This window comes from Podarcis muralis, chromosome 1, assembly GCF_964188315.1.
Source record: "Podarcis muralis chromosome 1, rPodMur119.hap1.1, whole genome shotgun sequence".
NCBI lineage: Eukaryota > Metazoa > Chordata > Lepidosauria > Squamata > Lacertidae > Podarcis > Podarcis muralis.
This window is the reverse complement of record NC_135655.1, coordinates 130827547-130854254: the sequence shown is the minus strand read 5'-3', so window position 1 is coordinate 130854254 and position 26708 is coordinate 130827547. Positions and strand designations below refer to the sequence as shown.

Genomic DNA, 26708 nt, shown 5'->3' with positions numbered 1-26708 from the left:
CATTCTTAACACATTAATTAATCAAAAAATATTGTCTAACATTTGTTTCTTATGTTCTGCTAATTCTAGCCATTATTTTGCATCTAACTCCAGCTGATGGATCTCAGGATTTGAATAAAGAAATAAACCATATATTAACTGTGCTCTTAAAACATTTCCAAAGACTAATAATGCAATTGTTTTCGACAGAATTTAAAACAATTATCTGAACATATTAGTATACAGTGGTACCTCGGGTTCAGAACTTAATTCGTTCTGGAGGTCCGTTCTTAACCTGAAACTGTTCTTAACCTGAAGCACCACTTTAGCTAATGGGGCCTCCTGCTGCCGCCGCAGCGCAATTTCTGTTCTCATCCTGAAGCAAAGTTCTTAACCTGAGGTACTATTTCTGGGTTAGTGGAGTCTGTAACCTGAAGCGTCTGTAACCCGATGTACCACTGTACCTCTTAAGAGTCAAAAACGTGGATCAAGGTTTAAATTTTAAAAAGCAATATCAACAATGTAGATATGCAGCAACAAAACAACTGGGGCAAAATTTGCCCCTGCTGTTCACAAAAATTGTAAGTAATAAATGCTCACTTGCCTAATACATGCTTCTAGTAATTGATGTGGTATACAACAGTAAAAGAAATAATTTTAAACAGATAAATTAAATATATAACAAAGTAGCAGTACTAGCAGAAAATGACAGAAATAACATAGAAGAAAGTCACAAATCATAGATTAAAAACCAGTTACAAATAATAATAGTAATAATAATAATACCCAGCCCATCTGGTTGTGTTTCCCCAGCCACTTGAAGATGCAAAGAAATGGAGCCTGATGAGAAAAAGCCCCACCCATTGAGGATTACGTCAATGTAAAATACAACATTAAGAACCATTTCAAACAAATTAGAATCACAACTAGAACAGGTCCTGAAGATGTAAATCTTAAGTGTCAAAGGCCAAAGTAAAGAAGTGCATCTTCAGCATACGGAAAAGGCTATATAATGAAAGGGTAGAAGAGACTGTGTACATTTGCTAAGGAGACTGACACCAACTTCCATCCAGAATCCATCTCATCATCAATTCAGTGTAGTCAATGGATCATGGTGAGAGTACTGTAAGCTGCAAAACGTTAAAGAAGTAACAGTTCCCACCTACCCTTCAACCTACCAGAAGAAATTTCCCAACCTTTAAGTGGGCTTCACAGGAACTTGAAGAGTAGACTCCAAATGAAATCTAGGAAGGTGTCTAGAACTGTATTTGCCAGACAGTTTGACCTGGATCCTTGTTTACCTTCTAGAATCATAAAGCTGTAGAGTCGGAAGGGACCCTGAGGGTCATCTAGTCCAAGTCCTGCGATGCAGGAACAGCCCTTACTGTCAGAAAGTTCTTCCTGATGTTTAGTCAGATTCTCCTTTCTTGTAACTTGAAGCCATTGGTACAGGTCCTACCCTCCAGAGCAGGAGAAAACAAGCTTGCTCCATCCTCCAAGGATATTGACAAGCTGGAACATGTGCAACCAAGGTGATAAATGGTCTGAAAACCAAGCCTTACAAGGAGCATTTGAAGGAGCTGGGTATGTTTAGCCTGGAAAAGAGGAGACTGAGGGGAGATATGATAGCCGTTTACAAATATCTTAAGGAGTGTCACTTGGAAGAGGGAACAAGCTTCTTTTCTCCTGCTCCAGAGGTTGGGTCCCAGACCAGTGGATTCAAATTACAAAAAAGGAAATTCCTACTAAATATCAGGAAGAACATTTTGACAGTAAAAGCAGTTTGACATTGGAATAAACTCCCTCAGAAGGTTGTGGACTCTCCTTCACTGGAGGTTTTTAAGCAGAGGCTGAATGGCCATCTGCCATGGATGCTTTAGTGGAGAGACTTGCATTGCAGAGGGTTGGACTAGATGATCCTCAAGAGCCTTTCTAACTCTACAACAGTCTCCTCTTCTCCAAGCTAAACATACCAAATTCCCTCAACCATTCTTCATAAAGCTTAGTTTCCAGACCCTTGATCATCTTGGTTGACCTCCTGCACACATTCCAGCTTGTCAATACTGTATCTTTCTTAAATTGTGGTGCCCAGAACTGGACACAGAACTCCAGGTGTGGTCTGATCAAGGAAGAATAGAGCCGTACTATTACTTCCCCTTAACTGGAGTCAAGAGTCCATGAGAAAGAGAATAGCACATGAAATTAAGAGAGGAGAAATCATTCAGGGCAACTTTGCATGGAAGCACCAGCCTAGCATCTGTAGATTAGAAATATGTATATTTCATGTTTGTTCACATGAAATTTCTTCTGTGTAGGTTAGTAACATTTGTGGGCTTGTTTAAAAGGCTGTTTTAGAGGTCGCCACTCTATTAATTTACAAGATTGCAAATTAAATTAGCCAGATGCCTACCAATCACAGCCAAAAATGAACAAAAGAAAAACTGCAACACCATTTATCTATATAACAAATAAATTCTATTCTGTACACAAACATACTCAATACGCAGTGTAATTCAGGTATTCTGGCTGATTCAGTTGAAAGGATGATAAGATTCTCTAGATATTTTCCATTTAAAGAAAACACACTGATAGAATCAGATGGTGTTCAAGATAGCCAGAAGCAAGCCAAATGTAGGTCACTTCTTGAAGTCTGAAAGGAATGTGCTGTTTGTGTGTGTGCACGCAGACTTGTATGTATATGCATTATTCTTAGACTTGGCTTGTTTTTATCTTCAGGCTCATACATTTCTAGTTCTTGAAACCATGCACCATTTACTCAACTGAAACAATTGGATCTTGCATCTGGCTTTCATTTTATGCCTAAACTATGTAATCTCTGTAACTAGCTACCAGTGTAACAACCACAACATGTGTACAACCCTCATTTTATAAATACACACATGGCATATGATTGCATGAGTGAAAGGTTACTTGTGCAACCAGTCTTTCCCCTTTCCATAAACATATTTTTTATCCAAGAATCAAGCTACCAGCATTTAATCCCAGATAAGTGAGTCGTAGCCTTACACTCATTCAAAAATTTAACATAAAAATACAAGGAAAAACATCAAATACTGATTAGATATACATCAAGATTCAGACTGTCAAGACCATTCACCAAGGTAATTGTTTTATTTTATTTACATCTCATCCTTCACTGAACAGCACAATAAGCAATGGTTTATTGTGACATCCAAATGAAACCAGTATGTGAGAGAGATAGAGACTGAAATTTTTAGAGATTATAATGTAGACATTCCAATTTCATAAAAGGTGGGGGAAACAGGCTAAACAAAGTGTTGTCGTGTAGCAATGTAAGGTTGAAGAAGGGATGTGTGTACACACTTTAAGTTAACACTTGGTTAACTCCTGGGCATAATATTCAGAATGACTGAGAAGAACACATATACTATTTTCTATACATCATGGAATGAATATCCCTTGCTTCAAGTCCATGTGTCAGGAAATGTATCAATTCGTGTATCCCAAAATCAGTATTAAGTGCTCATGTAAAACAAATAATTATAAAAATCCCTAAAATAAAGTGTCTAAGGAGAGGAACATTTGGTCCTTGATCATGAACAGTACTGTATCGTGCTTGCCTAGATTATTTTATACCTGGATCTAAAATTGCTTGTATGCAAGTTGTTTTATATTGCAATGATATAGCTAATCTACAGTAATACATCTGATAACTCTGAATTAGGCCACCTTATTAGCTATCAACTCCTTAAAGTTATTTAGGGAGAACAGATTTCTGCAGCATGTAGAACACAAGTCCAATTCCAGATATAGCAGATGGCCAAGATATACCTCAGAGAAAACAGAGCTACAACATATGTTATTTATACTTAACTGAGGTATTTTCAGGAATCAAATGTTGTTGGCAGCAGAATATTTGCACAATTAGACAAAAATATTTTTATCTGCATAAAACTTGTCAATCACTAGGTTGTTTTCTGACTAGAAGCTTTGTTCTAGTTGCCTTGGAAGTCTCAGCCAAACAATTGGAAGTAACATCCATTTGAACACAAGGTATCTACAACTGGAACTGTACTAACATTTAATAGACTTTGTCCTGACAAAAATTCAATTTCAGCACATACATCAATCCCCGTTTTGGACAGGGATGAGCTGCACAACAGAATTTCCAAACAGCTTGTCAAGGAACAATGGGGAGTAGGTGTTAATGCTCCAGTTTGGTGTTCTTCACCTGCCCTGTCCCCAACGTCACAAATGGGCATGGTTGAGGAAATAGTCTTGTGAATCAAATTAGGCCTAATTTGGCCCAGTGGCTGGAGGTTCCCAACCCGAAAACCAATGTGTTAAACATACTGGTTCATTAAAACCAGCACATAACAAAATAGTCTTCTGTCAGTTGATCCTGATCACATATTCAACCGTTTAAATCCTGTCTCCAGTTATCCAATTTTCTGAATTTTGCCCATAAGATTTGTGTGACAATAAGAAGAAGAGTTTGGATTTGATATCCTGCTTTATCACTACCCGAAGGAGTCTCAAAGCGGCTAACATTCTCCTTTCCCTTCCTCCCCCACAACAAACACTCTGTGAGGTGAGTGGGGCTGAGAGACTTCAAAGAAGTGTGACTAGCCCAAGGTCACCCAGCAGCTGCATGTGGAAGAGCGGGAAAGTGAACCCGGTTCACCAGATTACGAGTCCACCACTCTTAACCACTACACAATTAACTTTTAAAAACACAACTAGTTTACAGAAGCAAAAACAGGGCTACTTCTCTCGAATTCCCATGTTTGTACACAGACTAGAGAATCACAAGAGAACCCAACGTATATTGACAGCTGAGGCAGCTCAGTCAGTAGAGCATGAGACTCTTTATCTCAGGGTTATTGGTTTGCGCAAAAGAGTCCTGCATTGCAGGGGGTTGGAACAGATTACCCTTGGGTGTCCCTTCCAACTCAACAATTCTAATCAGCTTACTAGCTGTGTTGGAAACCAACAGGTTGATATGTTTGGTGTTTGTTACCTGACCCATCGTGGTGTAGTGGTTAAGAGCGGTGGACTCATAATCTGGTGAATCGGGTTCGCTTCCCAGCTCCTCCACATGCAGCTGCTGGGTGACCTTGGGCTAGTCACACTTCTCTGAAGTCTCTCAGCCTCACTCGCCTTACAGAGTGTTTGTTGTGGGGGAGGAAGGGAAAGGAGATTGTGAGCCACTTTAAGACTCCTTAAGGGGAGTGAAAGGCGGGATATCATGTCCAAACGTTTCTGCCTCTTTCATGAGAGTTGAAAATTTAGAAATTCTATGGACTCTCTCCCATTTCATTCTTAACAGCTAATGAGATTGTGTCAGTTTTACCCAATAGGAAGCATAAAGTATTACATGTATCTGAAAGAAGCTAAGCAATCCAGGTTTGCCCATGAGAACTCATTATAAGCAGCAAGACCCCAACTGACATGAATTATTTACTGTGATCTTACACTTATAATTATGCACATGCATTAAACACAAAAACGTGCATCTGTGCCCCACTTTAAAATCCACATGGAAATCAAACTACTGAAAATAAGTGAAATGGAACAAGCAATGTGTAACACCAGGGACACAAGCTAACTGGTACTCTAAATGCTCCCCCAGCACCCAAATGAACATGTAAAATTTCCATGCCTTTGCACCAGTTAGATTTGGATACCCCCTGTTTGCGCGCACACACACAATTTATGAAGGATTTATTGCAGCTCTTAACTGATGCAAGTGATTTTTAAAAATCTCTATTATTAATAATAATATATCATGTTAACAAACAATTGTTTGTCTTGCGGCACCTTAAAGACTAACCAATTTATTATGCCACAAGCTCTCTTGGGCTAGTCCGCTACTTCATCAGCTATATGAACTGTTAACCTCAGTTGGTAGGTTTGCAATTATGTTTACATATGCATACACACACAGGATGGTGTAGAGAAAAATGTGTGAACATCAGGATTAAATGGCAATGCAATGCAAAAGGTAAAGTCTGTAACAACAACAATTCAGTTAACCTTAAATATATGCAAAATAAGCACAGGGACCATTCATAGCAACATCGTCATACTTTACTTGCAACCTTAATCAATACCTTTAGAGAAAAAGAAGCCACGAAGAAATAACAAATAACTGTATCCTTCCTTTCCATCAGATGCCATTGTAGCGTTGTTAATTAATTTATTTTTTAATCCCTCCGTATCTTAATCATAAATTTTATCAGAGTGGACAGCAATAGTAAAATGCATTATGACGAGAAACACATAATTAGAAGATACAACTGCTAATCTCTCTCACATCTGCCACTGAAAAGCCCTTACTTCAAATGCCTGGATGAAGAGGAAAGTCTTCAGCTGGTAACAAAAGATGGAGAGAGTCAGCACCAACCTAACTTTGGCGGGGAGGCTGTTCCAAAGCCAGGGTGCCTTCACTGAGAAGGCACTTTGGGGGGTTGCAACTCCGCTGACCGCTGACTCCGCTAAAGATAGATGTATCAGAAGGTTCTTCCCAAGTCACTTGAAGACTAGGCAGACTTCTACAAGCAGAAATCCTCTGGATCCCACCCTAATGACATATTTACATCCTTATAGCATCACTCTTTATGTTTATTTTCATGTACTTTTCTCGTAACATGCCCAGGCTACTATTCTTCTGTAGAACATTATACTGAGTGTCATTAAACATCCGATTCATGCTATCAATCCAGCATGTATTCAATACTAATTAACTAGTTGTATCACTTGCAAGATCACTGCAGATGGTGACAGCAGCCACGAAATTAAAAGACGCCTGCTTCTTGGGAGGAAGGCGATGGCAAACCTAGACAGCGTCTTAAAAAGCAGAGACATCACCTTGCCAACAAAGGTCCGTATAGTAAAAGCTATGGTTTTCCCAGTAGTGATGTATGGAAGTGAAAGCTGGACCATAAAGAAGGCTGATCGCCGAAGAATGGATGCTTTTGAATTATGGTGCTGGAGGAGACTCTTGAGAGTCCCATGGACTGCAAGAAGATCCAACCTCTCGATTCTGAAGGAAATCAGCCCTGAGTGCTCACTGGAAGGACAGATCCTGAAGCTAAGACTCCAATACTTTGGCCACCTCATGAGAAGAGAAGACTCCCTGGAAAAGACCCTGATGTTGGGAAGGATGGAGGGCACAAGGAGAAGGGGACGACAGAGGACGAGATGGTTGGATAGTGTTCTCGAAGCTACCAGCATGAGTTTGACTAAACTGCGGGAGGCAGTGGAAGACAGAAGTGCCTGGCGTGCTCTGGTCCAGGGGGTCACGAAGAATCGGACACAACTAAACGACTAAACAACATCACTTGCAAGAATCATAGCTAAAGAACCCTTTAAGAGGGAATTCGTATGCTGCAGATGTCAAATTGCCTTTTTCTGCTCCACTCTCAAACATCTAGGGGAGCGAACTGCACTCTGCCCCTTGGGCCCAAATGGTCCGCCCACTGCCTCCCCCCCAGCTGTAGGGCAGCTGAGTGGGAGGCAGGCAGACTCCAGAGGCCCCGCAGTGCGCCCCGTCCCTATGAGCGGTTCACTCCGCCCCAAGCGCCGGAGCGGATTCCTCCGCCGCTGAGAGGAGCTGTGACTGCCAGAGCTGCCTGAGTGATTGCGCTTGAGGAATGGGGGGTCTGGGTAGCCAGGGGGCAGCTGAGGGAACCGGGTGGGGGGAGTACCAGACCAGGGTTTGTTGTGAGGCCAATAGTGAGGTGAGGCTGGGGGGGGGGGAGAATATGGATGGCGGCATTTATTTATTTATTTACTTACTTACTTACTTACTTACTTACTTACTTACAACATTCAGTGTATAAGACAACCCCCAATTTTAAACTTTAAAAATTTGGGGGAAAATATTGAAAACATGGAAAAGTATCGTAAACAAACTCATCTATACAGTATGTAAAGTGCAAAACTTAAATAAAAGTGATTCTTTAAACTTAAGCAGTTGGCTTTTTTCAAGTGTAAAGAAAGTGTTTCACGGTCTCAACCTGAATGCAACTAATGGAGCTACATGGTATCTGAAGAAGTGTGCATGCACACGAAAGCTCTTACCAATAACAAACTTAGTTGGTCTCTAAGGTGCTACTGGAAGGTTTGTTTTTATTTTGTTTTGACTAATGGAGCTACAGCATTTTTAAATTTAGCACAACCTTATTTGTTATCTGTGTGTCAGTAATAAAGAACTTGGTATTATGTCACAGTAGCATCCGTGAATAAAAATCTATTTGAAGTTGTAGCAGAGTACAATTGGTTATCTAGAGTTAAAATCATGGCTTCAGATATGCATTTCTCCTCTTTTTCGCCAGATTATTACAATGCTTGGACAAATGCACAGCACTTCTGTCATCTAGTAGTATAGCAGATACACTGTTTAAAATGCACCTTTTACCTCAAGGTCAAAGAACTAGTCCCCAAACCCTTCACATTTTTTAAAAAAAAGGCATAACTGAAATACATCTAACCATATGATTCATCAATACCTACTGAACAGCAAGAACATTTTAAGAATGTGGTAGTCTCACTTCACAGCAACCAAAGAGACACAAGCCAAGAGTGTGTGATGTGTGTACAGCAATGCAAGGAACAGGGAGGTACTCTGATATGATGGAAGAATGGGAAAACTTTAAGAGGTTCTTAAAGTGCATGGAATAAGTTTCCTGTCCCTCCCCACATGCTTCAGCCGCATTTATGCCTGAAAAGCCTTTCCAGAGTACAAGGGGGCCCTTCCTGAACAATGTGTGGTGGGGCAAAAGGGGATGGGAATTGCACAAAATCACACAGAGTTTGGGGGTGATTTCCCCCTCCCACAGTAGCCCCTGCAAACCAACCCACTTTGTCAGGAGGACCTCCCAACCCTCAAAAGGCACAGATGACTGCAGTGGGCAGGAAGAAGGGATGGGAAACATTCTTTCCACAAACTTCCTGAAAGTAGATTCTGTAGAATTCTATCAGTTATATTTCATCTACACAATCAGAAGGAATTTCAGGAACCAAAATGGTTTTACTGTGCAGCCTGAGCAGGAGCAGTGAACACTGCTATAGTAAATTGTCGTCACTCCGGTTCACCCCCCCCCCCCGCACTGCCCTGCTCACAGTTGTGAAGAAGACTCTTACGTTATGAATGGTCCATGTCACCATTAAGAAAAAAAGATAAGAATAGGCCAATATATATGTAGACTGTCCCTGGATAAAGTTTACTTTTCCTCTTTCAGTTCTCATAGTTCTTAACCTAGCTCAAGGTTGTCATCTGAACTAGCCAGATGTTTAACTGAGAATTCTTGATTCGACACCACAAACATTAATGGGGCCAGCCCCTGCAGTAGTGGCCAAAATAGTAATTTGAATAATTAATATTTACAAATACGGACATACGTGTGTATGTGTGAGTAAAATATGGTGCTAGAATTTGAACTTAAATGTTTGCGGGAGGAGGCAAAGCGGCACTTGGAAGGCGGCATTCAGCGATCTCACGGGGGGCGGGGGGGGGGATGCAAAGCAGTAAAGGGAAGGGAGCTGCCAGCAATCTCACTTGCGTGCTGGGTGGGGAGGCACCAAGATTTCTCAAAGTGCTCACAATCTACCAATCCCCAATCACAAAATGCACCTGGCATGCGGCTAATATTGAACCCTGCATCAGAGTACCTTCCTGTTCATTTACTCCACATTCTCTTGGCTTTTAAAAGTGCTGCCCCTCTCTATATAGGGTCAGAACGACTGGAAGGGGTAGTATTTTATTTGATAAAACAAATTTATTTAAAAAGCTTTCTTCTTGGTTAGATGGCAAGAATTGATTTCTGAGAAGAATTGGTAGACAGGTGGGGGGTGTTTGTGTAATCACACTAAAATCAGAAAAGAATTTTGCGCAATATATGCTGGCACTATCTAAATGGAAAAATAAATACAAAAAATACTACAGTGGTACCTCGGGTTAAGTACTTAATTCGTTCTGGAGGTCTGTTCTTAACCTGAAACTGTTCTTAACCTGAAGCACCACTTTAGCTAATGGGGCCTCCTGCTGCCGATGCGCCACCGCCGTGCAATTTCTGTTCTCAGCAAAGTTCTTAACCCGAGGTACTATTTCTGGGTTAGCGGAGTCTGTAACCTGAAGCGTATGTAACCTGAAGAGTATGTAACCCGAGGTACCATTGTATTCTTGTGGCATCTTAACTGCCAGGCTGCAGTTTATTCATTAGAAACTACATTTTCAATAGTCAACTGAGTAAATCCTGAGTTCACCTAGTAATATCTAAAAATACTCACACTTTAAAAAAAAAAAAAATCTGACTTGGGAACAAGCCTGGCTAGAAGTGCATGTAAGCATTATGTCTTGGTTGACCTTGACAAAAGTGTTTGCTCCACCTGTGCCGAGTTCAGAAACAATGATTGCAGAAATTCTAGCTGCTTGTTTTCCTCCTGGCCTACATGCATTACTGCCTATTTGCAGAAATGATATCCTCCTGGCTTAGAAAATCTTCATGATAAACTTTATGTAGCTTAACATAATGTTGTATAAAAATAAAGCAAATGGTTCAGCTTCATATATTTTGTGTGTCTTGTACAAGTTTAGACTTCCAGCATTCAAGAAGTGAGAAACTATATACTTAGCCCCACAGATAATGAGTTGTCATGGGGCAATTGCTTGCTCTCTCCTCTGCTGCTGCTACATCTCCTTCTCCTCATGTTGGTTTTCACAGTGGTTTGTGTTGCAGGGCAGGGGGTGTATGTATGACAGACATTCATTTAGAATATCAAGTGAGTGTACATGATATGGTAGACATTGCTTTGGAATTATTGCAGTATTGATTATTGTAACGGTTAGAGTATTGCAATGGTGATTGCCTTTCTCTCTTTTTTGCAGCCAAGGAAAAATAGTCTTTTTTGATATCTGAATCTATTGCCTCACATCAGTACACTCTGGAAGAATTTTCTTACACTTAGCACTCAGGTGTGCTGTGAATATTATTTTGCATTCAACGTGAATGTTAACAATGGTAACAACTGTGTTTCATATTTAATACAATTGGCCTTTTAACAATTTGAGACTGGTTATTTCTCTAATACATAACAATTTATTAATAATAATTTATATGCCTCTAATTTACATGCTGTGTATGGAGTATTTTAAACAATGAACTTAATCTGCATTTATTTGTTCTGTTTGTCTATTCTGGAGTAATCTCAAAGGCTTTAGCCACTAGTGAGCTGCTGCAGCAGCTGTTGCAGTTTTCTGTCACAAGGCCTATTAACAGTCAGTGCTGCACTTTAATATACTAATATTTGTGTGCATCAATATATTAAATAGTAAACTCTCTTCGGGGATAGTTCAGTATAATATGTAGAAATTCATAAAGCCTAAAGTTTAAAAATAATAAATACATTCTGGGTGTATTTTAAAGCTGTTGCTTTATTTATTTTATTTTGTACCTGAATTTGCAATCATTTTCAAAGCACATGGTGCTTTCCTTTTCCTGAAATGCTCATCTTGAACTATTCAATGTTGATTCCTATTTTAATAACGTGGTTTTGTTTTACTTTTGAAAAATTACATGCCTGACAGCAATCTCGGGGATAGCAAAATGGAAACAGCTCCTCTCCAACTCTGTCTAGTCTATAGCACAGGGGCCACATGTACTTTTGACTGTATTTTTGCTGCCCCCAGTGCCTCGTGAATCTGTCCCATTCTTCCATCACATCAGAGCAGTGTTAGAAACTGGGACTGAAAAGCTGTTTGCCACATGGCTTCTGGAACCTACGTTATGGGTGCCACAACAGTGTCTAGTCACTTTTTTTCCCAATTCAGTGACACTTTCTACTTATATTTTCAAAACACATGAACTAATACACAGTTTACATCAGTGACACACTTTTAATATCACATTCCATTCACACATCATGTTTACTCCACATAGAATATTTATGTACAGACTTCTCAACCTATCATTATTATCAAGCTCTTCAGTTAAGGGAAAAAGTGGGAAATGTTAGTGAATTAAAAATAAGATCATTTCTCTACTTTTTCACACTTTGCATCTTGTACACCAAAATAATGTAATCAAATTAGGGAGAAGTTTGAAAATAATACTTACCTACAGAGAAGCTGGCACTTGGCATCATTTATCTTCAGAAGTAATGCTTTTACCCTTTCCAAAGTGTGGGCTATCACAGGACAGCCTTTGCAATTTGTACTATAACAATATTCGGGTGATTCTGGAGTTCACAGTGTGAATTACACACACAAAAAGGTATTCCATTTAATGCAGAAAAACCTTTCCTCACTCCGAAAGATATTTCTGCTTTATCTTCAGGATGAGCTTCCACTTTCGAAAACCAGCTCACTAGTTCAAGAATGGAGAACTACAGTATTTGATAAAAAATCAAAGATGCCATCAATCCAAAGCAAAGGGCAAGCCCCCTTAACTGTGGCATCATTTACCCCAAGATAATCTACAAAAATGCCTTTTCCCAAAACTGCCTAATAAAAGTAGATAACATTTTTTTAAAGTTACCAGGAACATAATAGTTTGAGACACTGGAAAGTAGATTGCAATTCTATACTTGCTTTTGAAGATATTGTGATGTTGAAATGTTTAAGTCAGATACCTGCTATATTCAGGTAGTTTAAATTGTCACCAGCCAGTAATTTACAGGACAAGATAGCTAGCGTTTATTCTCTACTTCCTGAAGAGTCTGAAGCTAGCCACCAATGAACAGTACAGTGGTACCTCGGGTTACATACACTTACATACACTTCAGGTTACAGACGCTTTAGGTTACAGACTCCGCTAACCCAGAAATAACCTCAGGTTAAGAATTTTGCTTCAGGATGAGAACAGAAATCGTGCTCTGGCGGCGAGGCAGCAGCAGGAGGCCCCATTAGCTAAAGTGGTGCTTCAGGTTAAGAACAGTTTCAGGTTAAGAACGGACCTCCAGAACGAATTAAGTACCACTGTATAGTGAGCTAAACTACACTGATAACTGCCAATACAGTACCTAATATTAAAACACTTTCAACAGATAAATTTCAAAGCATTTCCAGACACAAAATATTATGGCCTATTACCGCTATCCAATATCAGTGTAACGTAAATGTTATTTCCTTAATTTACAAATGGATAAACACCCTGGCCCCTACAGCTCCCGTCAGTTCAACAGCAATCACTATAACATGCCTCCATATAATTACCACGTATTTCTCCCCAAAGAAACAAAAAACAACCATAGTCTTTCTTGCAAATTTGGGAACACCGATTTGAAACACTAAGCAAAGTAAAAAGTTGAAGTGCTACATTTTTCACATCAGAAAGATTACAACCTACCATATATTCTTATATCACATGTAGCAAATGTAAAAAAAGGCAGACTTAAGAATGTGAAAGCTCAAAGTTGTACATATTTGTGTTTGTGACTAGGCACTGTGATAGAAAGATGGTGAAGTGGTTGTACTGCAGCATTCCAAACTGATGCATGAAAATCATATACTAAAACACAAAAACATCTGCAGCTAAGCAAAGATTTGAGAAGGAATCCTGATCCAAAGGAACAGGTGGAACATTACAGTCAGCAAGCACTAAACTTAAAGGTAAAGGTACCCCTGCCCGTACGGGCCAGTCTTTCCAGACTCTAGGTTTGTGCGCTCATCTTACTCTATAGGCCGGGAGCCAGCGCTGTCCGCAGACACTTCCGGGTCATGTGGCCAGCGTGACAAAGCTGCATCTGGCGAGCCAGCGCAGCACACGGAAACGCCGTTTACCTTCCCGCCAGTAAGCGGTCCCTATTTATCTACTTGCACCCGGGGGTGCTTTCGAACTGCTAGGTTGGCAGGCGCTGGGACCGAGCAGCGGGAGCGCACCCCGCCGCGGGGATTCGAACCGCCGACCATGCGATCGGCAAGCCCTAGGTGCTGAGGCTTTTACCCACAGCGCCACCCGCATCCCATTTAAGCACTAAACTTACCAACTTCTAAATATAAGTAATAATACACACTAGTTGAACTTCCGAGGTGTTTTCTGTTATACCTGAACAGTGAGACAGTTTATGCAAATAAACTTTATCCGATAACCCTCAAGAGAGGAAATGGTCAGATAAAAGCAAGAGATCATGTGACGGGACGGGGGGAGTAGTAAAGAGGAAATTAGTTTAGATTAACTAAAATGCATTACAATTTACAACAAGAATACTTCAATCCAACCCACATACCATACAAATCAGGACAAATACCATACAGAATATAAACCACTCCTTAACAATAATGCACTGACATAGCCAACAAGAGGAAGCTTAATGATTCTAAGAATATTTGGTTTAATTGAACTACTTGCTCATGAGACAGCAAGTAGGTATCACCTGCTCAGTCTAAAGGCCGGAGGATTAGATTAAGCTTCTGCAATATGGCTATGCAAGTAACTCTTCGAAGCCTCTGCCCTCTTCTCCTTTATAATAGGAGAGAGCAACAAAAAATATGTTAATGTTAGAGGTATCTTGCATTCCTGCTCATTTAAAAAGCAACAACTAAATATTATTTATTTATATTATGCTTATATGCTAAAATGATATACTAGAAATCCAAACAACCAAAAAAGGCATTGGAACAGCCACACTTTCCAATACTCATCAAACTATAAGGCTCCTTTATATAGTCCAATAACTCCTTTCCAGCTGGTCTTTTTGCAACCTGACCAGGACCAAATACATCCTACAGGCTTTGCAGAGCAATACTAATTCTCTAGGGACTTGCTAACTAGGCTGCACAGTAAGACAGGCAAGCAACAGCCTGCCTCAAGAGGCTGTAGTGTGCAGGCTCATGTCTGATATGCAACATCAAAACACCACATGTGTACTTTGCACTTCCAAGAAGCAGCTGCATTTCTAAAGCAGCACTATTTATTTATTTCCAAGGTGCTCCTTCCTTAAGACCCTCCCCTGAAAACTTTTTTTAAAAAAATGTTCTGTTAAGTATTTCTTCGCAATATTTTACAGGTCAGTCAAACAAATGTGATAGAACAGTTAGGGAATCAGTCTAGCTTATCAGATCAGCATTATGCAGACCACACAGCAAGACACTCCATGGCATTCTATTAAAAAGGTAGGGGGAACTCAGAGCAAATAAAAGAGCTTTTCCAGTCTCTAACTGGGAAGCACCTGACCCCTCACTGCAGTTCCGTGCCTGAGAACTGAAATAAGGAAGCCCTGACGCCTCTAATCTTTCTTCACCTTAGGGCCAACCCCTATCTGTCTCAGTACGGTGACGGCACCGACATACAGGTGAAACTGGAAAAATTAGAATATCGTGGAAAAGTTCATTTATTTCAGTAATTCAACTTAAAAGGTGAAACTAATATATGAGATGGGACGCGGGTGGCGCTGTGGGTAAAACCTCAGCACCTAGGACTTGCCGATCGCATGGTCGGCGGTTCAAATCCCCGCAGCGGGGTGCGCTCCCGTCGTTCGGTCCCAGCGCCTGCCAACCTAGCAGTTCGAAAGCACCTCCGGGTGCAAGTAGATAAATAGGGACCGCTTACCAGCGGGAAGGTAAACGGCGTTCCGTATGCTGCGCTGGCTTGCCAAATGCAGCTTGTCACGCTGGCCACGTGACCCGGAAGTGTCTGCAGACAGCGCTGGCTCCCGACCTATAGAGTGAGATGAGCGCACAACCCTAGAGTCTGTCAAGACTGGCCCGTATGGGCAGGGGTACCTTTACCTTTAATATATGAGATAGACTCATGACATGCAAAGGGAGATATGCCAAGCCTTTATTTGTTATAATTGTGATGATTATGGCGTACAGCTGATGAAAACCCCAAATTAACAATCTCAGAAAATTAGAATATTATGAAAAGGTGCAGTAGCTATTCAATCCATAACACCTGCAATGGATTCCTGAGCCTTTAAATGGTCTCTCAGTCTGGTTCAGTAGGAAGCACAATCATGGGGAAGGCTGCTGACCTGACAGTTGTGCAGAAAGCCATCACTGAGACCCTCCATAAGGAGGGAAAACCTCAAAAGGTAATTGCAGAAGTAGTTGGATGTTCCCAAAGTGCTGTATCGAAGCACATTAATGGAAAGTTATGCGGAAGGGGAAAGTGTGGAAGAAAAAGGTGCACAAGCAGCAGGGTTGACCACAGCCTGGAGAGGATTGTCAGGAAAAGACCATTCAAATGTGCTGGGGACTTTCACAAGGAGCGGAATGAGGCTGGAGCCACCACACAGAGACGGATCCTGGAGATGGGCTTCAAATGTCGTATTCTCTTGTCAAGCTGCTCCTGAACAAGAAACGTCAGAAGCGTCTTACCTGGGCTAAAGAAAAAAAGAACTGGTCTGTTGCTCAGTGGTCCCAAGTCCTCTTTTCTGATGAGAGCAACCTTTGCATCTCATTTGGAAACCAAGGACCCAGAGTCTGAAGGAAGAATGGGGAGGCACACAATGCCAGATGCCTGAAGTCCAGTGTGAAGTTTCCACAGTCTGTGTTGATTTGGGGAGCCATGCCATCAGCTGGTGTTGGTCCACTGTGCTTCATTAAGTCCAGGGTCAATGCAGCCGTCTACCGGGAGATTTTGGAGCACTTCATGCTTCCTTCCGCAGACAAGCTTTATGGGGATGCTGACTTCATTTTCCAGCAGGACTTGGCACCTGTCCACACTGCCAAAAGTACCAAAACCTGGTTCAACGCCCATGGGATTACTGTGCTTGATTGGCCAGCAAACTCGCCTGACCTGAACCCCATAGAGAATCTATAGGGCACTGCCAAGAGAAAGATGAGAGACATGAGACCGAGCAATGCAGAAGAGCTGAAGGCTGCTATTGAAGCATCCTGGTCTTCCATAACACCTCAGCAGTGCCACAGGCTGATGGCATCCATGCCAGGCCACACTGGGGCAGTAATTGATGCAAAAGGGGCCCAAACCAAGTACTGAGAATGCATGCTTCTACTTCTCAGAGGTCCAATATTCCTCTATTTGAAATCGTTGTTTTGCTGATTTCATTTAATATTCTAATTTTCTGAGACTGTTAATTTGGGGTTTTCATCAGCTGTACGCCAAGATCATCACAATTATAATAAATAAAGGCTTGACATATCTCCCTTTGCATGTCATGAGGCTATCTCATATATTAGTTTCACCTTTTAAGTTGAATTGCTGAAATAAATGAACTTTTCCATGATATTCTAATTTTTCGAGTTTCACCTGTACCTTACACAGTTATTGCAAGAATCACGACGACTTGAGTGCTGTTGCACACACTGAGAGTGCTATACATTTTTGTTGTATTACCATAAAAGCAAGGGGAGAGGCCAGCGGGCCATCTGGCGACTCATCGCTCAGAAACAAGTTTCGCTACACTCAACGGGGCTTGCTCCGCAAGGAACTACCAGTGTGCGCAGGATTGCAATCGTCTACAGGCGGAGGGAGAGGCACAGCGGCGATCTTTCTTTGGGGGGTGAGGCTAACACTCCGGTGAGCGCAGAAGGGCTCGCTTCCGAATCAGGGCAGACAGGAGGCGGGTGGGGGGGGGGGGGAGAGATAAACACCAGCAGCAGCAGCAGCTGCAACTCCAGCCGCGTCACCCACCTTCGATGGCGATGACGTGCTCCCGGAGCTGGCCCTGCAGCGCCGGCTCCTCCACCCGTTCCAGAAGGTCGTAGATGGAGTAGATGTTGGGGTGCACCGACTCGAAGCGCTGGATCTCCGCCCGGATGGCCGCCGAGTTGGCCAGTTGCTGCTGCTGCTGGAGGTGCTGGTAGTTCATGGCGGGGGGCGGAGCGGCAACGGAGCGTCCCCGCCGCAGAGCGACCACCCTCAAGGCAGGCGGGCAGGCGCTCGCTCGCCCGCCCGCCCGCCGAGCCGCGCTCTCGTCAGCTCACCTTCTGTCAGGAAAGGGCCGGGCGCGGAGGCCCCCGGAACACACGCAGGGACAAGGAACGCCTCGCACAACACGCCGGAAAGAGAAGCGCGCAAGAAACACACGGAAGGCGGCGACGCCGGGCCTCAGGCAACCGCTGCTCGCAAAACCCCGACGCCCGGACTGCCTCCCAACGCGCCGCCCACCGCCCAACGTCCGCGCCGGCCCCGCCCCCCCGCCGACGCTCCCCAACCGTCGCTCTCCTCTCCGCCGCCGCTCTCCTCCCCTCAGAGACGCGTCAACACTCCCCCCACATCTATAGATCCCGCATATCGTTCTAGGCCCAAGCCCCGTCCCGGGGGGAGAATCAGGAAAGGGCCCGTTGCTTCCTGGGAAGCGTAGTTTTCAGTGGATCTGCCAGGGCTCGGGTTTTTTTTAAAAAAGAAAATCCTCTCCTCTTTTCGGTTTTGACATCGCGCCAGTATATAACTTCAGTAAAATAATCATAAGTCAATGCCGCGGTGTTCCGCACCGACACGCAACGCGCATACACACGCGCACATTCCCCGCCTTCTCCCGCGGCCGCTGAAGCCTGAGAGGAGAGCTCTTCCCCGCGGATCGCGGGGGGTTGGCGAGGGAGCGCTTCCCTGCAGTGCCCACCCGGCCTCGATGCCCTTTCCCTGGCAAGAAGAAAGAAACGAAACCCGAGGAAATGGAGCGATTGGTGGCGCTTTCGCGGCGCTTTAAACCATTTGCGTAGCCAGCAGCCTGGGGGGGCGGTGTCTTCAAAGTCATAATAATTGTCTTATTTATCTGCCGCCCATCTGACGAGGTTACCCCAGCCACTCTGGGCAGCTTCCAACAAATTAAAACACGATACAACATCCAACGTTAAAAACGTCCGTGCCTTCAGATGTAATATTTGTGCCCAAGTTTCCCTTATTACTGTTTGCTCCGTTATTAAATTTCTATACCATCCTTCATCACAATATAAAAACACAAAAATGCATACCATAATAACCAAACACAAACAATTTGTTGTTGTTGTTTAGTCGTTTAGTTGTGTCCGACTCTTCATGACCCCATGGACCAGAGCACGCCAGGCACTCCTGTCTTCCACTGCCTCCCGCAGTTTGGTCAAACTCATGCTGGTAGCTTCGAGAAGACTGTCCAACCATCTCATCCTCTGTCATCCCCTTCTCCTTGCGCCCTCCATGTTTCCCAGCATCAGGGTCTTTTCCAGGGAGTCTTCTCTTCTCATGAGGTGGCCAAAGTATTGGAGCCTCAGCTTCACGATCTGTCCTTCCAGTGAGCACTCAGGGCTGATTTCCTTCAGAATGGATGGGTTTGATCTTCTTGCAGTCCATGGGACTCTCAAGAGTCTCCTCCAGCACCATCATTCAAAAGCATCAATTCTTCGGCGATCAGCCTTCTTTATGGTCCAGCTCTCACTTCCATACATCACTACTGGGAAAACCATGGCTTTAGCTATATGGACCTTTGTTGGTAAGGTGATGTCTCTACTTTTTAAGATGTCTAGATTTGCCATCGCCTTTCTCCCAAGGAGCAGGCGTCTTTTAATTTCATGACTGCTGTCACCATCTGCAGTGATCATGGAGCCCAAGAAAATAAAATCTCTCACTGCCTCCATTTCTTCCCCTTCTATTTGCCAGGAGGTGATGGGACCAAAATACATACCATAATAACCAAACACAAACAATTACCTCACACCAACACCCACAGTTTAAAAGGCTTCATTATTCAAAAGTGGAATGTTTTTCCTGGAGCCTAAGATATGTAATGAAGGCGCCAGGCGAGCCTGAGGAGAGCAGCATTCCACAAGGGGGGAGCCGCTGCAAAAAAGGCCTTTCTCATGTTGTCCCCCCTCTGGCCCAGTCATGGAGAGGGCACATGAAGAAAGGCCTCCAGTGAGGATCTCAGGATCCTGGTCAGTTCATATGGGGAGAGGTGGTCCTTGAGGTACTGTGGTACTCTTTCTCGGGGGCAGCGGGGAGGGGACTCCCTGGTCCTGAATGGGGCAACTGTGCCTCTGAAGGACCAGGTGCACAGCCTGGGAGTCATTTTGGACTCACAGATGTCCATGGAGGCACAGGTCAATTCTGTGTCCAGGGCAGCTGTCTACCAACTCCATCTGGTACACTGGCTGAGACCCTACCTGCCTGCGCACTGTCTCACCAAAGTGGTACATGTTCTGGTTATCTCCGGCTTGGACTACTGCCATGCGCTCTATGTGGGGCTATCTTTTAAGTTTACAGTGGTACCTCGTAAGACGAATGCCTCGCAAGACAAAAAACTCGCTAGACGAAAGGCTTTTTTGTTTTTTGAGCTGCTTCGCAAGACGATTTTCCCTATAGGCTTGCTTCGCAAGACGGAAACGTCTTGCAAGTTTGTTTCCTTTTTCTTAACACCGTTAATACAGTTGCGACTTGACTTCGAGGAGCAACTCATAGAACGCGGTGTGGTAGCCTTTTTTGAGGTTTTTAAAGACTTTGGTGATTTTTGAAGCTTTTCCAAAACTTTCCCGACACCGTGCTTCGCAAGACGAAAAAAATCGCAAGACGACAAAACTCGCGGAACGAATTAATTTCGTCTTGCGAGACACCACTGTACTTGGAAACTACAATTAATCCAGAATACAGCTGCCAGACTGGTGACTGGGAGCAGCCGCTGGGACCATATAACACCAGTCCTAAAGGATCTACATTGGCTCCCAGTATGTTTCCAAACACAATTCAAAGTGTTGGTATTGATCTTTAAAGCCCTAAATGGATTTGGACCTCCATACCTAAAGGAGTGTCTCCATCCCCATCACTCAGCCAGACACTGAGGTCCAGCTCCGAGGGCCTTCTGGCAGTTCCCTCACTGCAAGAAGTGAGGTTACAGGCAACCAGGCAGAGGGCCTTCTCGATAGTGGCGCCCACCCTGTGGAACTCCCTGCCATCAGATGTCAAGGAGATAAACAACTATCTGACTTTTAGAAGACATCTGAAGGCAACCCTTTGTAGGGAACCCTTTTAATTTTTGATGTCTTATTGTGCTTTAATGTTTGGAAACCACGAAGAGTGGCTGGGGCAACCCAGTCAGATGGGCGGCATATAAATAAATCATCATCATATTATTTTTTACTACCTCATATGTTGGTGAATCCAAAAGCACTTTATTTGTCAGGTTTCCTTAGGGGGAAAGGCTCACAGGTAATCTGTAGATGTGTGAGAGAAAGACATACTTGGCCATAGTTTGCACTCAAGTGGCAAACCTTTCTGGCCTGTATCAGTTCAGTCTGCAGATGATGGGCTCACAACATGAGGGAAGGGAATTGTTCCATATATAGAAACCTAGATACAATACTAGCAAGGATTCTGTCCTGATTAAAAATAGCAAGTGAATCTGATCCAATGACCATAGGGCTGCATGGTCCTTCTACCTTACAGCATTTTCCCCACTTATGTTCCCCAGTAATTGGTATTCAGGGGCAAAACCTCTCCTATTCTGGAGATAAGACACAACTAGCAGGACTAGTGTCCACTGATAGCTTTATCATGCATGAATTGGTCTAAAATCCTTTTAACGCTGTCCAATGTGATGGTTATTACTACATCTGTGTGAGCAGATTCCATCATTTTACTACACACTGTATGAAGGAGTATTTGCTTTTGTCTGAATTTTCCAGCATTCAACTTCATTGGATAAGCTAAAGTTCTCATACTAGAACAGAGAAAAATTCACTTTCTCCCTTCTATATCTCCCAATATATTTTTGTGTCACCTCAACTGACTGCCATCCATCATTATTTTAAAACAGATAGTTGGTATGCCCCAGAAACACAATTTTATTTCTAGGATTGCTTATTTGTGTAGCTTTAAAAATCAATAAAATCTCCTTTTAAAAAAATCTATGGGGAGATAAGAATGGTTGGGATACTGTTTATGTCCTGTCTTTTCCTGGAACAGGATCAATGAAGCCTTCATTACTTCTTCTATGCTGGTATTTACTTCCTGTGGAACCTTTGGCAGACAGCCTTTTCTGACAGTTGAACAATTGCTGCCTGTGAAATGAGAATGGCCTGGCAAGAGCAGGAGTATGATGCACAAGAGGAAAATATTTTTGCTACTGAGAAAGATTTGTTAATGTATTCATGGGTATTTTTAGCTTAGACAGCCCTCTTGCCAATCCCCCCCCCCCCCCCATCCAGAATTAGATATCTAATTCTGCAGTTTGCCATAACCATCTTTGAAACTTGCAACAAAAATCCTGGTAAGTGTGTGCAAAGCGGAGCAGCCCAAATCCCATGGGAGGTTACAGTAAAATAGGTCACTGAGAACACATTAGAACTGGAACTGTTGAAGTAAAGGGGATTAACAGGCAAATGGGAGTTCTGAAATCACATCAAAACAATGGTATGCATATTTTCCCAAAGATGCATACATATTTCTTAAACACTCCCCGCCCCCCATTTTGATGTATCACCGCATCTCTAAAAGAATGGAAACGGGGGGGGGGGGCACTTGAATGAAAGCTGTAAACTTTCTCTTTACTCATTAGACTAGGCAAAGCTGTTCAATATTGCTTTAGTGGTATGAAATATATGTCTGTTCAAAAGCCTGCTCATTCTATGCACATGAGTGCTTTTTCATACAATCCCATTCGTATTCTGATAGCAAAATGCACACCCTGGTACTGGAGACTGCCCTCTTTTACAACAGTGTGATTAATTGATCCTTAGAGAAGGAATCAGGGATTTTGCTTTAGATATTGTTTTTCTCCAGAATTCCAGCATGATATTGAAGAGTAATTGACAACAAGCTAATTTTAAGTTGTCTCCAAAATGTGGGATAAAATATAGGTATGAGAATTTCTATCATGGACTCTAGCAACTTGGATAAAATATGGATAATGTTGACATGAGATATATTACATTTATATCCCACTTTTCCTTCAAGGACCTCAAGGTGGTGTACAAGGTACCCCACTCCCCATTCAATCTTCACAAGAATCCTATAAGGTAGGTTCGGCCAAGAGACATGAGTTGTTAGGTTCAAAAAGCCACTTCCTTACGTTGATAGCACCTGAAACATGCCATAGTGAGAAACTATAGAAGCTGCATTTCCTCTTCTATAAATAAATAAAATAATAATAGAATAATAGAATAATAATTATTATTATTCTACTGTTATGATTGACTTGTTGCTCTAGAAAAGCATTCTGAAGCATGAATTGCTTTCCAAGCTCTTTGTTGGACTGATGCATAAAATACCATCGGAGGCAGGGATGGTCATCATGTCTTGAATAATCCAATGCAAAATTTAGGAGCATTGTTAAGAAATGTCTCATAGAAATATGGGAGATATAAAATCAAGCATAGGAGAAAACAATTACCAAACTAACATGCTGGCTATTACACTGTCTTACCATAGATGCAAATGGCTGGATAACACATTCCTGCCAAAACTTGCCAATAGCCTAGCAATTTGAACCAAAATTCAAGGAACCAATAAGCCACCATTTAAATTAGTTCAGCAATGAATTTGACAAAGACTATTTAACGTTAGTGGGACGCGGGTGGCGCTGTGGGTAAAAGCCTCAGTGCCTAGGGCTTGCCGATCGAAAGGTCGGCGGTTCGAATCCCCGCGGCGGGGTGCGCTCCCATTGCTCGGTCCCAGCGCCTGCCAACCTAGCAGTTCGAAAGCACCCCTGGGTGCAAGTAGATAAATAGGGACCGCTTTCTAGCGGGAAGGTAAACGGCGTTTCCGTGTGCGGCTCTGGCTTGCCAGAGCAGCGATGTCACGCTGGCCACGTGACCCGGAAGTGTCTCCGGACAGCGCTGGCCCCCGGCCTCTTGAGTGAGATGGGCGCACAACCCCAGAGTCTGGCAAGACTGGCCCGTACGGGCAGGGGTACCTTTACCTTTACCTTTATTTAACGTTAGCTCATAGCTGAGCTTTACAGCCTAATTCCAAATTCCTTTCCTCACCTCCAAACCCAGGAGTCTCTGTCTTACTGCCCGGTAAGAATGCATAGAAGAGAATCCAACCTTATATATACTTACAAGCTGGGCAGCAACTTCCTGAAGAAAACCTGGATTTGTAAGCAGGAGATAATATTTTAGACAAAATATTGCATCAGCACAGTACCATGAAATAGTTGTGTGATAGGTGTCAATATTTGTACTTCACATTTAATGTTAGACTAAGCGTTTACCCATAGTGTTACAGATTTGGAGGGCGGCTAAAGTCTAGAAATTAATAAATGGTAGGATTTTAATTATTTGGGGTGTGAAGGGAGAAATACAAGCTGCAGAGGAATTCCTGAGCTAGCCTATGCAAAACGACCTGGCCAAGCTAGGGCCATTAAGAAACAATACAGGGCCACTGTCAAGGCAACAGAGCAGTCCTTCCTCCTTGCTCTGAGGTGTGAACAGAGACTGGGGGTTTAGAAGGTTGCCAGGGAAACTGTGCTTTAGGTGACAGGAAAAGAGAGTTTTTGGAGCAAGGCGTTATGGGAAGAAGAAGGGAGAGGAAAAGACTGGGATCCATCTTGGGCAGGCTGGCTGCACTGCTGTGGGGGACAAGTCCCTCTTGAAATGACCATGCTGTAAGATCTGTAGTTCCTCTATGTAGACTAAAGGTGTAAATAGGTGAACGAACCATATTTCTTAAGGCTACGACAGTCTCCGCTGTGTCTCAATTCTCCAAAGGAACACAGGCCCTGGGTGAGTGCCTAGAACCCCCAGGAATCTTGCAGGGAGTGGGGTGGCACATGCCTTTTGTAACACTAATTCCCTTTTGCCCCACTCTTTTCAGGCAAAGGCCCACGCTTAAAAGCTCTGCACTCATTCCATGCAAAACCCCACTCTTTAGCGCTCAATTGGAGCAAACATCTATTCAGGTTTTCTGAGGAGTGCTGTTTGCTCCATTTTAGCTTTGAAGAGTGGGTCTCACAGTGAAAGCTCCAGAGCAAAAAAAGAAAGAAAGAAAGAAAGAAAGAAAGAAAGAAAGAAAGAAAGAAAGAAAGAAAGAAAGAAAAAAGGTTGCTTGGACACATTGAGCACGAACCATGCCTGGAAAGAACAGAGCAAAAGTAAGTGTGGATAAACCCTGAACTTACTTCTCTAAACTTTGCCTCATTTAAACCTTACAATATTTACATTTGGTGACAGGGAAGAAAGCTCATCACCTCATATATCTCCGTTAAGGCCTAGATTTTTCTGAGTATGAATTTGTTATATACTCTCAATAAAGATATGGCTGAGCGGGTGACTTGTAGACTTTGAAATAAAAAATAATCCTGAAGGAACAAGATATCAAAGGACCAAATCAAGAGCATTTGGAACAAAATGGCTGAGGGGTGGGGAATGAAACACTTGTGGTTTGACTAGAAATTCAAGGAATGCTTAGTAGTCTTTATTCATCCAAGATTGCTTGTTCTAAGGGAGGATGTAAATAGAATTAAGGACTATAAATGCAGGAACTAAGTATTTCAAGTGCTACGTCAACATGGTATGATTTGGGTATGTCAACATTGTTCCCTAGAGGATCCCAGTACCTTCTCAGAAAAGTGTTCATTTCTCAAGTAACAAGCAACTCTTGGACACTTCCTGACAAGTGAGGTCAAATGTACCCTGACAATATGGCGGGGGGCAGGGCGGGACCTCATAAAAATGTTGGGTTGCTAATCTACCACTTCATGTTCCAGGTGGTTATTAACAACAACAAGGTGTGATTATCCATGTGGTGTTTCAGGGCCTCTCTCTTTAATTAAGTGAGAAAATTGCCCCTAGTAGAACTTCATCCACGTACGGTTCAATTCTGAGGCAACTGGGCTTTTGCTAGCAGAAGCATTATTAAACATTCATGCTTCAATAATCTTCAGAAGTCTTGTACACCTTGATTTTAAAAAAATTGAAAAGGTTGCACAATAGTGTACAATAACTTTAGACAACCCTATTGAGTAATGCTCCAGTTTGGGCAAGTCATCTAAACTTCTAGTGAACAGTCTTTTCAACTGCTTAGTCCTGATAAGACTGAAGTTTGTTATCTCAGCTCGCTGCTGGGACTTGGTTAAAGTTTTTTTTTATTTGTTTGTTTACACCGCCTTTCATAAAAAGTATCACGACAGTTAATAACAATAGGTTGTATTCAAATACATTTTACACAGCATAGATCTGCAGTGGTACTTCGGGATACAAACACTTCCGGTTATAAACTCCGCTAACCCGGAAGTAGTACCTCGGGTTACAAACTTTGCCCCAGGATGAGAACAGTAATCGCGCGGCGGTAGCAGCGGGAGGCCCCATTAGCTAAAGTGGTACCTCAGGTTAAGAACAGTTTCAGGTTAAGAACAGACCTCCAGAACGAATTAAGTGTGTAACCTGAGGTACCACTGTATTGAAATTAATTTCAGTAGGTTTACTCTGAGTAAAACATAGCTGAATACCCCCACCCCACCCCAAATCATAAAAAATACAATAAAACAATAAGTACAGTAGTGTATTCAGAGCCAGGGCAAATACAGCAATCTGGCATAAATAGTCTGGGAAAACAAGTAGACTGTTCATATTGTAGAGGCCAATGTGTGAGAGAGATGATAAATGCTTATCTATGTGTATCCTTATCTAATGTGTATCCTTATCTAATGGCATTTAAAGATTAAATGAAATACTGATGGCCCCTCTGAGTTTAAGTGCTAGTGTTGAGAAAGAAGTTTCTCAACACTCATATTGAGAAAGAAGTTTCATCAAGCATAGCTTGCAGTAATCAGTCATACAAGAGGTCAGTAAAAGATTTGTGATCAGCTGTATAGACTAAGAAATGTTAAACAGAATTGAAGAATCACAGAATCATAGAATTGTAGAGCTGGAA

At 42.6% G+C, this 26708-nt stretch overlaps 1 protein-coding gene across 8 annotated transcripts in view; it reads right to left on the bottom strand.

Annotated features, from left to right (window-relative positions):
• Positions 1-18033, bottom strand: part of AGAP1 (ArfGAP with GTPase domain, ankyrin repeat and PH domain 1) — a 335950-nt gene extending 317917 nt beyond the window's left edge. For 4 of the 8 annotated variants that reach the window (XM_028702820.2, XM_077918621.1, XM_028702829.2 and 1 more), the window contains exon 1: positions 17559-18033. In XM_028702820.2, coding sequence (XP_028558653.1) covers positions 17559-17736 — 178 coding nt within the window. In that variant the 5' untranslated portion in view covers positions 17737-18033. The remainder of the gene's footprint in view (positions 1-17558) is intronic. The other 4 variants (XM_077918612.1, XM_077918615.1, XM_077918613.1 and 1 more) reach the window with 3 other exon arrangements.
• Positions 18034-26708: the final 8675 nt, after the last annotated feature.